A 12,802-nucleotide genomic window follows, 5' to 3' on the forward strand; every position below is an offset into this window, starting at 1 on the left:
GTTAACCAGTCTCTGAAGATCTTCAATATTTTCGGCTAAGACGACAGTGTCATCCTCATACTTATCTAATGTTGTTAATGTGAATTCCGTTCACCTTTATTCCAGCTGTTTCGCCCTCAAGAGCTTGTTTTAGGATCTCTTCCGAGTAGGCATTAAAGAGAACTGACGACAATACGCATCCCTGTCTCACCCCACGTCTAATTTCAATTTCCTCTGACAACTGTTCGTTAACACGTACTTTTGCTCGCTGCTTATAGTATAAATTAGATATGATCCTGAGGTCATTGTAGTCTATCTTCTTTAATTTCAGGACATTTGGACATTCATTAATTGTTCATGTCGTACTTTATCGAAAGCTTTATTATAATCAATAAAACAGAGGTATATTTAAAGGTAAGTAAAGTAATGACAACAATCGAGAACATAATATTTATTTTTATACGATACAAAATTGAATGAAGTATGTGGAGTGTTTCTGTGGTGTTGCAGATGTATTTTGCCAATGTTAGGCTATATCTGGATGTTAGATTATATTATTCGATTATGATAAAGAATTTGATGGATGTTGATATGAGGAGGAATTATTGCAAATATTTAGAGCAGATGGATTACTGCAATATACAGTAGCGTTTTCTTGGAGTCTTCCCATCCTAGCATAAAACATTACGTCAGAGATCAGTTTTTCGGCAATAATTCTTTGACGTTCTTCCACTCTTTGTAGTTGGTAACCTATCCGTTTTCCTGCAAGTGTACACTCATTTTCGGTTATTTCGTCATTTGTGTCATTAGCCAAGGCGTCATAGGCTAAATCCAATACACGCTGTTTTTTTGCTTCAATTTCACTGCTCTCCTTAGGTAATCTTTTCTTTTGACGTTTAGCAGTGTAGCATGAATTTGTCGAAGATAGTGGGTCAGCCTTACTCTCTGCCAAAATTTCTATTTTCGGATTTTCTAAACCAGAAAAAGACTGTAAAAGCGATGACGGCGATACATTATATTCTCTTTCATAATCACTACCATCATCATCATGATCATCATCACTATCTACCTAAAAAAGGAAATACAAATTATAATTATTAAGTTATATTTATTAGGCCTGGATCTCGCGTACCAAAAAAAGTTTATTAATAGCAAGCTGAAAATTTGTTAATAGCTTAACGGTGTCTAGTCGGACAAACCTTCATGTACGGGAACACTGAAACACGCGAAGTTTTAATTGTGGAACAGGTTACATGTTTCGAACGTAAGACTACGAAAACGTCTCATGTATTTTGTCGGACAGAACTTCCAATTGATTTGTTACCCTTCTATTAAACTCACATGCAAAAATCAGACTGCTATTTACCACCAACATAATTGCTGTCATTCGACATGTTCTACGTGTCGGACTTAATAAAATGCCCAACATATCTGTCGGACAGACATCTTTTCATATTTTATATAAAGTTTGCTATTGAATAAATTTAAAAATGTTGAATGGGTTGCATGTGAGAAATGTTGAATGGGTTGCATGTGCATTTTAAATGAAGTAAAAGACAGACGTACTCTCAATCATTTATTGTAACCTCCGACGACCGGTTTCACACTCTAAAGTATGCAGAGCATCTTCAGGTCAACGGTTACAAGTCACTAAATGCTACAAATAAAAAACAGAGTTAGAACAATGTCTGGTTGTAAGAGATGCTAAAGATCCACAAGATCAAGCCAATATTGAACGACATACATAAAAGTAGTGCAGATAGCAGACAAATACATATGCATGTAAAATCGGGGGCGGTAACAAACGTCCCCAAGCTCACAAACACATGCATATGTATTACCGTCTATAATCATGCAATTATAACGTGTCGTACTTACATTCCGATACAAGGAGCTACTCCTTTCTTTTATCTGATTCAATAGTTTATTAATATTTCTTCACCGCTTATATCATTAAAGCATAGTCTCAATTTACAATCAATTACTTTCAACTGAATTTTAATTCCTTTCTTTTCTACTCTAATTCTCCACCCTTTAATTTATATCTCAGTTTCATGTATCTACATTGTTGTCTATCAACTCACATTTATTACTGTTTTTATATATAACTGCTACTTTAATCTTTTAGCTACAATTTTTAAGTTTTCCGATTTGTCATCCCTCATACGACCACTACTCCTCTCATTAAAACATCAAGAAGTACTGATCTTAACAATTTAGGTTACAGCTGCACATCCACATCTAACATACATATTAAATATCGACCCGTTTTGATCCAAACGTTGTCAATCTTACACTAACACATACACTAATAAATAGAAGCCTTTTAATAAATATAAATAAAAACAAAATCTTTTAATAAATAGAAATAAAAATCTTTAAAACCATCACATTTAAAAAAAATTGTATATATGACATTCAGTGTAGTTTACTTCACAAACAAAATAACAGGCACAGATTTGTTGGTTGTCTTTCACCAACTATCTCTTCACCCTCAAGAATTCCCAAATCCCATAAACTTGTTTACCTTTGCAACATTCTCCGTCTATTCCACCATATCCCGTTAGTATAACTTAAGCAGAAATATCATGTTAATGAATACTGTACTAATAAGTACGACACGTATACATATACACATGCATACATCTGCATGTGTTTGTGAGCTTGGGGACGTTTGTTACCGATTTTACATGCATATGTATTTGTCTGCTATCTGCACTACTTTTATGTATGTTGTTCAATATTGGCTTGATCTTATGGATCTTTAGCATCTTTTACAACCAGACATTGTTCTAACTCTGGTTTTTATTTGTAGTATTTAGTGACTTGTAACCGTTGACCTGAAGATGCCCTGCATACTTTAGAGAGCGAAACCGGTCGTCGGAAGTTACAATAAATGATTGAGAGTACGTCTGTCTTTTACTTCATTTTAAACTTAAAAATACTTAAAACCTGCTAGTTTTCACAATCATAAACTTGCCAGGATGACACGTTTCACAATTAAAATCACGTTCCACGATTAAAACTTCCCCTGTTCCAGTGTTCCCGTACATCAAAGTTTGTCCGACTAGACACCGTTAAGCTATTAACAAATTTTCAGCTTGCTATTAACATTGTATAAGCAGACACTATTAATCAACATTTTTTGGTACGCGGGATCAGTGGCGTGCTGGCCATATAAACGAAACGGTGCAATTACCGAGAGGCTGCGGCCTCTTGAGGCCGGTCAAATAAGTTTTTTTCACAAAAATTTCTAGATGTAACAACAATATTTTTAAATTTCGAATCGAATGATGTTAACAAAACATTTCACGAAAATTTAAATCTTTTTTATTGTAAAATGCAGTTTAAGTAAATTAATAAGACTGTTTGTACATACATGATTGATGCAGATAAATAAGCATTTATTAACTCTCTCAGTGACACAAGTATCTTGTGAAAGAAGCTTTTCAACATTGAAGTACATAAAAAATAGGTTAAGAAGTACTTTAACCCAAGATCACTTAAAAACATTTGTGCTAATGGCTATAGAAAAAGACACTTTGCTCAAGAATTTGCTCAAAAATCGACTTTGGGCGTAGGCGCAAAAATTTCGCGAAAATGTGTTTTAAATGCATTTATTTTTTTTAGAATCCAGTATTTTTGAAAAATTAAACGCAGATTGAAAGATTGCATTATTACCGAGGGCCGAAAGTCCCTGCAAACTTCTATAATATTTATTTAAATAAGTTATTGGGGTAAAAAAGAGAAAATTTAGTGTGATTTTTAATTTCAAATATCTCATTCAAAAGAAACTTTTCGGTTATTCTAAGGGCCTTTCGACCCTCGGTCGGTAATATTGTAATCTTTCATTCTTCGTTTAAACTTTTCAGAAATACTTATTAGTTTCCTGAGGATTCGAAAAAAAAATGAATGCGTTTAAAACAATCCCTTAATGCGGAAATTATTGAATGAGAGTTAATTATTTTATAAAATAATTGCAAAATAATGTTTAGATTATTGCGTTGTATTAACATTTAAATATTGTTAAATTAAAGTATTTGTACTGTTGTAGGTACTTGTATTTGTACTCTCTTGTATAATTATTATTGCTTTACTAAAATTCAACTTAATATAAACACACCGGCAAAATTAGCCTTAAAAACACCTTAAAAATGGGACATGTTTGATGTCTTGAATTTCCTAAACCACTGATCCGATTTGAGTGATTCTTTTGGTATGTTATAGCCTTATTATTTAAGAATATTGTTGTAATAATATTGTTGCTAGACAGGTAAATATCATTTTATACCTGGTGTACCAATCATACTGTGTTTTTTTCTTAAAGTTTGGAACACCCTGTGGAATATTCTAGCATATGTAAAATATTAAAATTAATACTCGATTGTAGATTTAGGCTTTCTTAACAATATCCTTTTTGATTTATTTACTTTTGTGAGATAATAAAAAAGTTATGTGCGTTAACAACTATCCATGTTTTTCATCAATAAATCCTTATAGTAGGGGAGGAAAGTATATTAAATTTGCAGTTACTCGAGCGCTTTGGGGACCTATTGGATTGTGAAGAGTATGTGCTAAAATCAGAAAAAGGTTAAGTTAAGTTTTCCATAAAGAGGGGGACTTTTCATTTTTTAATTTTTTTTTCCATTTGAAACAATCATATTTCTCCGATTATAGCGCTTATCTATCCATAATTCGAAAAAATGTGTCAAATAAAAGTTGCTTATTTTTACGTAAAGAATCCAAATTTGCAATAAAAATTGGGGGCTCCTATTTAAGATTTTAAATTAAATTCCCCACCCCACCTCCGTGGGGGCTCGTGACACCCCACGGAGAGGGGTGGGGGGTAAATTAAAAATTTTAAATACGAACCCTGCGATATTTCGCGAAATGAACATCAGATCGTAAAACTGCAAAATACACCTATTCAATATTTTTCAAAAATCTACCGAATTGCACCAAACACGACCCCCCACGGACGTGAGGGGGGGGTTACTTTAAAATCTTAAATAGGAGTCCCCAATTTTTATTGCAGATTTGGACCCTTGACGTAAAAATAAGCAACTTTTATTCGCAACATGTTTTCCAATTATGGATAGATGGCGCTATAATCGGAAAAAAACATTGGTGGAAATGGAAAATTAAATTAAAAAATGGAGAGTCCCACACTTTATGAAAACTTAACTTTTTTTGGTTTTAGCACCCACTCTTCACAATCCAATAGGTCCCCATAACGCTCGAGTAATTGCAAATTTAGCATACTTTCCTCCCCTACTATGAGGATTTATTGATAAAAAGCATGGCTAGTTGTTAAAGCACATAACTTTTTTATTTTCCAACATAAGCAAATGAATCAAAAAAGAAAATGTTAAGAAAGCCTAAGTCTACAATCGAGTTTTAATTTTAATATTTTACATATGCTAGAATATTCCACAGGGTGTTCTGAACTTTAAGAAAAAACACAGTATGATTGTAACACTCGGTATAAAATAGGGCTTCCAATCCCGCAGCCTGAGTTCAATCTCGGTATTTGCGGGACTACGAATTTTCAATCCCGCGGGATCTCGGTATTTGCGGGATCCCGCATATTGAAAATAGTCATATTTATATAAGGCAAATAAAACAGTAAAATAATCAACTAACTCCACATTTATTTAAGTATCACTAGTAGTATGAGATTAAAACTGTTTTTTCTTCACAAAAAACAGTAACAAATACTGCAAAAACAAAAAATCTATCTTCTTTAAAAAATACACCAACGAAATTTTAAAAATCAACCAAAAAAACCCATTTTCAACTGAAAATTAATGTAGTTTACTAATTTAGTTGCTATATAAATTATTATTATTTAGCTAAAGCTTTCAATTAAAAATGTTTGCAAAGAAAACATATTGGATGGTATGAATAAAAATGGAGTATAAACTCCGAGTACGTTCTCATGAGTATGAGAATAAAGTAAAAGTTTATACTACATTTCATATGAATAAAAATATGTTGATGTGATGAGTTTCTACTCACCGTACCTAAGAGTAGATACTGCCGCGTGGAGTATGTACTTACTCTAAAATTTGGAGTATAAACTACATTCTCATTTTTATTTATACGAACCAATATCTAAATCAAAATTGTCATCTGCCAAAATCCTGTGTATTTTAGACACAATATAGCCAGCAGCAGAAAATGTCCATTCGGCTTCCATACGTCAACGGCATTCCTTTTTAGGCTTTATATATAAATGTAAGATATTTTCCCATTGACTCCCAAGATTCATAGAGAGTCATTTCTATTTTAATAATGGACTCAAGTGTATTAGCTCGAGATGGCGACGGACAAATAAATATTACATGCTGACGATATAGTTAACTCTAACTCCTGTTGCAATGTAAGATCAAGATCGGAACCCGATGATGGAATCTCTACATTGTTTCAAGTGCTTCTTACTTGATCAGCCTCTTCGTCATCATTGCTCTCAGATGAATTTAAAGGCTGAAGTTCATTCCAGTTACAAAATCATTAATTTCTTTTCGAATAAACTTTTTGGTGGGAGATGAAAAGTTTCATCGTCACACTACGCTTGGTAAATACTAGGCTTTTGGAGATAAATCAGTAGTGCAGTCACATTTATACGTCGTGTCGTTGTAAAATACGGCGGAAAGACAAAGCTAATTCTGAAGCTAACCTTGAATAATTTTTTCCAGTTTTCTAATAATTTTGAGCAGCAGCAATGTACACTTTTTTCAGTCCCGCAAATCCCGCGGATCCCGCGCCTGTAATCCCGCATCACGCGGGATTGGAAAATGACGCGGGATCCCGCAATACTGAGATCTCGGTATTGCGGGATTGGAAGCCCTAGATAAAATGACATTTACCTGTCTAGCAACAATATTATTACACCGATATTCTTAACTAATAAGGCTATAACATACTAAAAGAATCAATCAAATCGGACAACAGGTTTAGGAAATTCGAGACATCAAACATGTCCCATTTTTAAGGTGTTCGGCTAATTTTGCCGGTGTGTGTATAATTGAAAGACTCTCAAAATTTCATTTTATTTTCATCTTTTAATCACATTAAATTTATATATATTTATTCAGGAAATTATAGTTTCTGCCTTACTGCAAACAACATTGTCATACATGTGATAATATTTATTATTTGTCAGATTGCTTATTCTTAAATAATATGCTTATTCTTAAATATTTCTCTGAGCAGTATATAGACAAAAAAACAATCAAATGGATAAGAAGCAAAACCAAAGTAAAAGACCCAGGGCAACATGCTGAAAAATTAAAATGGAGCTTGGTAGGACACAAATCCGACTGAAGGATAAAAGATGGAATCACGAAATACAACAATGGAGATCATGGTTAGGAAGAAGAAGAAGATGAAGGTCACAGAGATGGGCGGATAACATTAAGAAGATTGGAGGACACAACTGGAAGCAAGTGGCGCAAAATAGAAAACACTGGATTGAATTGGGGGAGATCTATGTCCAAAGTTAGATTACTTAAGGCCGAAGAAGAACATAATATTTGTAATTATTTATATGCGGTAGGTATATGCTTATCCGGAAATAAACTCTTTATTTTAGTAGCTACTTACTGTGCTATTATAACTTTCCAATTTCAGATTATTTTCGTCAAGCGTACTATCTTTTCCGTCACCATCTGACTGTGTTATAAACGACATCAAATCGTAGTACCAGAGTGTGGGTTCATATACATCATCTGTGTTCGTGCCTGTTTCTTTGGAAGCTTGAACCTTGAACATGTAAAAAAATTAGGTATATATATATATATATATATATATATATATATATATATATATATATATATATAAATAAATAAGCAAAATCATTGGCTAATACTCGTAAAGTGAATGTGAATTTAGTTGGAAATATATAAAATGATGAAGGGTCATCATTCCATACATTTCTGTGCAACTATATACACCGGTGTTTCGGCCTATTTGGGCCTCGTCAGTATAGTGTAGCAAGTTAAAAAAGTTGTTTGTTAACTTGTAAAAGGATTACTACAGGAGCAAGGTTACCATTTTTGGTCAGATTGTTAGAAGACCCGCAGTCGCAAGGCTACAACTAACATTGCCAAGGAGGTAAGGCTACCTGAGGAAATGAAAAGCCATAACATTATTAAATAAAATAAAATAAATTGCACAGAAATGTATGGAATGATGACCCTTCATCATTTTATATATTTCCAACTAAATTCACATTCACTTTACGAGTATTAGCCAATGATTTTGCTTATTTATTTTTATATTTGTACTCGATTATCCAACATCATATATATATATATATATATATATATATATATATATATATATATATATGAGCTAAATAACAAACTACTTAAACAATAAAAAGTTTGTCTTAAAGTCTGCGCAATTTAAGGGAGTGGTATATGGGTACAGTTGTTCAGAGCTGCAGCCAACAAAGTTAAGATTGCTGTGATGGTAGCCAACCATGAATGCCAATGATGGAACCAACAAGGAAATACGTTTGTTTCCTACGCTTCTCCTACCCTCTCTATTTTTCCTTGAATTTATGAGTCTCAAGGGTCTCATTAACATCTGGTTACATTAAAATAGATGCAACCCTTGGACCATCTCGTCCATATTTTCCGGCTCGTTCCGTTGTCGTAGCGCTAACTATTCACTCCGTATGTAATTTCTATATATATATATATATATATATATATATATATATATATATATATATATATATATATATATATATATATATATATATATATATATATATATATATATATATATATAAGACCAGAAGGGAAGTCTTTGCTGACAATGTTATATAACAAGGTTGTATTCTTGGGGAATTCAGCAAATTTTATGTGAAAGAAAACACTTTTTACTTGATCCAAGCTTTCGTAAACTTTAATGAATCGTTTACATCATCAGGGTAGACTGTAATAAAAAACGATGGTAGTTTTTTGGTATATGACCTTATAAATTAATATACTGACAGTAAGTTGTGGTTGTTCACAAAAAGGTGTTGTAAAAAAGTTAATTAAAATCATAAAATGTCTCTTGAAGTTTAAAAAGTGATGGTTAAAATATTTTTTTACTTTGATAACTACAATTGTTTTTTAAATTGTAAACAGTTTTTTAAAAAACAAAATATCACAGAATATATATACTATGACAGATCGGATTACACAAGTAAATAACAGGCAGGAAATATTAGAATGATTTATCATAAAAATCGGTTTTTAAGCTATTCAGCCATGGTCTTGTTATTAATAAGTATTGAGCCAACTCCAGTATGATTTGAACAAAAGTTATAATGTTGTAATCAAAGTCAATTGAGATTGATAGTAAGTTATTATTGTTAAGATATAGTTTTCTTTTATTTTTTTTATTTTTAAGTATACTAATATAAAATTAAAATATTAGTATTAGGTGGTCAATCTCAATGTAAAGGAGACAAGGATACTACAATTTGTTAATTTCAAGGTGGTTTATCTTTAGATAGTAAATTGGAATAAATGACACTAAGGTGTTGGATATCAGTTCTTTTGTTTATACAAGAAGGAGTTAGGGCAATGTATGTCATTTCTAGAAACTTTCTCTTTGTAGAATTACATTCACTAGACACAATTTTGGTTGATTCCCAATCCATATTATGTTGTTTGTTTGTGACATGAGTGGCAAGTTCACACCTCTCTGGATGTAACTATTATTTTATATAATAATATAGCGCGCTAATTCCCACTCCGTCACGTCATCGACAGCCACGTCAGTCACGCCAGTCCACGGTATAAATAACCGCCCCAGCGTCAACAACAACAGTAGTGCAGTGAGTAGTGAGTGTACTGTCTGGAGCCTCAGGAGACTAAGACCCCGGAAGCCCTGAAGATGACGTCAGAGAGGACGTCGAAAGCTCGGCCTAGAAATCAACGACGCGGTTCAACCCGGAAGCCTGGTGACTTTATTTTTAATATTAATTCTTTTATTGATATTGATTTTAGCTTTAAGTTTCATATATATATATATATATAAATATATATATATATATATATATATATATATATATATATATATATATATATATATATATATGAAACTTAAAGCTAAAATCAATATCAATAAAAGAATTAATATTAAAAATAAAGTCACCAGGCTTCCGGGTTGAACCGCGTCGTTGATTTCTTTCCCCTTACGAATAACTCACACATCCACTATTTCTGGCTGGGAAAAATTTTTCGAATAGAATCAAAGATCCAAACACCAGTTCTTAGAAATGTGTTTCGCCCTCTTCAACCTCCGTGGGCTCATCGGTAAAGATGAGAGGTTGAATATCTTTAGACACATTTCATCAAAAAATAACATCCGAGACATAGACATAACAGGAGCGTAAATCTACGCCCAACCTGAAAATGACAGTCTCAAGTTTTAATTCCCTAATTACTTTAGAGTAAGTAAGATAATGTTTATGAAAAAACAAAAGATGTAGATCTTTGAAACACACTCAGTGATCAAAAGATCCACAGGTACTGGTTTAACGACCACTCGTACGAAATCAAACAAATGAAATAGAGAATGTGGAAAAATCCCCTTACGAATAACTCACACATCCACTATTTCTGGCTGGGAAAAATTTTTCGAATAGAATCAAAGATCCAAACACCAGTTCTTAGAAATGTGTTTCGCCCTCTTCAACCTCCGTGGGCTCATCGGTAAAGATGAGAGGTTGAATATCTTTAGACACATTCCATCAAAAAACAACATCCGAGACATAGACATAACAGGAGCGTAAATCTACGCCCAACCTGAAAATGACAGTCTCAAGTTTTAATTCCCTAATTACTTTAGAGTAAGTAAGATAATGTTTATGAAAAAACAAAAGATGTAGATCTTTGAAACACACTCAGTGATCAAAAGATCCACAGGTACTGGTTTAACGATCACTCGTACGAAATCAAACAAATGAAATAGAGAATGTGGAAAAATCCCCTTACGAATAACTCACACATCCACTATTTCTGGCTGGGAAAAATTTTTCGAATAGAATCAAAGATCCAAACACCAGTTCTTAGAAATGTGTTTCGCCCTCTTCAACCTCCGTGGGCTCATCGGTAAAGATGAGAGGTTGAATATCTTTAGACACATTCCATCAAAAAACAACATCCGAGACATAGACATAACAGGAGCGTAAATCTACGCCCAACCTGAAAATGACAGTCTCAAGTTTTAATTCCCTAATTACTTTAGAGTAAGTAAGATAATGTTTATGAAAAAACAAAAGATGTAGATCTTTGAAACACAACTGGTGTTTGGATCTTTGATTCTATTCGAAAAAATTTTCCCAGCCAGAAATAGTGGATGTGTGAGTTATTCGTAAGGGGATTTTTCCACATTCTCTATTTCATTTGTTTGATTTCGTACGAGTGGTCGTTAAACCAGTACCTGTGGATCTTTTGATCACTGAGTGTGTTTCAAAGATCTACATCTTTTGTTTTTTCATAAACATTATCTTACTTACTCTAAAGTAATTAGGGAATTAAAACTTGAGACTGTCATTTTCAGGTTGGGCGTAGATTTACGCTCCTGTTATGTCTATGTCTCGGATGTTGTTTTTTGATGGAATGTGTCTAAAGATATTCAACCTCTCATCTTTACCGATGAGCCCACGGAGGTTGAAGAGGGCGAAACACATTTCTAAGAACTGGTGTTTGGATCTTTGATTCTATTCGAAAAATTTTTCCCAGCCAGAAATAGTGGATGTGTGAGTTATTCGTAAGGGGATTTTTCCACATTCTCTATTTCATTTGTTAGATTTCGTACGAGTGGTAGTTAAACCAGTACCTGTGGATCTTTTGATCACTGAGTGTGTTTCAAAGATCTACATCTTTTGTTTTTTCATAAACATTATCTTACTTACTCTAAAGTAATTAGGGAATTAAAACTTGAGACTGTCATTTTCAGGTTGGGCGTAGATTTACGCTCCTGTTATGTCTATGTCTCGGATGTTGTTTTTTGATGGAATGTATCTAAAGATATTCAACCTCTCATCTTTACCGATGAGCCCACGGAGGTTGAAGAGGGCGAAACACATTTCTAAGAGCTGGTGTTTGGATCTTTGATTCTATTCGAAAAATTTTTCCCAGCGAGAAATAGTGGATGTGTGAGTTATTCGTAAGGGGATTTTTCCACATTCTCTATTTCATTTGTTTGATTTCGTACGAGTGGTCGTTAAACCAGTACCTGTGGATCTTTTGATCACTGAGTGTGTTTCAAAGATCTACATCTTTTGTTAGGTGGAAATAGAGAATGTGGAAAAATCCCCTTACGAATAATTGACACATCCACTATTTCGTACTGGGAAAAATTTTTTGAATAGAATCAAAGATCCAAACACCAGTTCTTAGAAATGTGTTTCGCCCTCTTCAACCTCTCTGGGCTCATCGGTAAAGATGAGAAGTTGAATATCTTTAGACACATTCCAATCAAAAAACAACATTCGAGTCCTAGACATAGCAGGAGCGTAAATCTACGCCCAACCTAAAAATGACAGTCTCAAGTTTTAATTCCCTAATTACTTTAGAGTAAGTAAGATAATGTTTATGAAAAAACAAAAGATGTAGATCTTTGAAACACACTCAGTGATCAAAAGATCCACAGATACTGGTTTAACGACCACTCGTACGAAATCAAACAAATGAAATAGAGAATGTGGAAAAATCCCCTTACGAATAATTCACACATCCACTATTTCGGGCTGGGAAAATTTTTTTGAATAGAATCAAAGATCCAAACACCAGTTCTTAGAAATGTGTTTCGC

At 33.3% G+C, this 12,802-nt stretch overlaps 1 protein-coding gene across 1 annotated transcript in view; it reads right to left on the bottom strand.

Annotated features, from left to right (window-relative positions):
* Window positions 1-415: 415 nt before the first annotated feature.
* Window positions 416-12,802, bottom strand: part of LOC126887166 (uncharacterized) — a 30,488-nt gene continuing 18,101 nt past the window's right edge. The window contains exons 3-4 of the mRNA XM_050654550.1: window positions 7,585-7,743; window positions 416-1,048 (exon numbers count right to left, since the gene is read on the bottom strand). Coding sequence (XP_050510507.1) covers window positions 542-1,048; window positions 7,585-7,743 — 666 coding nt within the window. The 3' untranslated portion in view covers window positions 416-541. The remainder of the gene's footprint in view (window positions 1,049-7,584; window positions 7,744-12,802) is intronic.

The sequence above is a fragment of the Diabrotica virgifera genome, chromosome 6, assembly GCF_917563875.1.
Source record: "Diabrotica virgifera virgifera chromosome 6, PGI_DIABVI_V3a".
Taxonomy (NCBI): Eukaryota; Metazoa; Arthropoda; class Insecta; order Coleoptera; family Chrysomelidae; genus Diabrotica; species Diabrotica virgifera.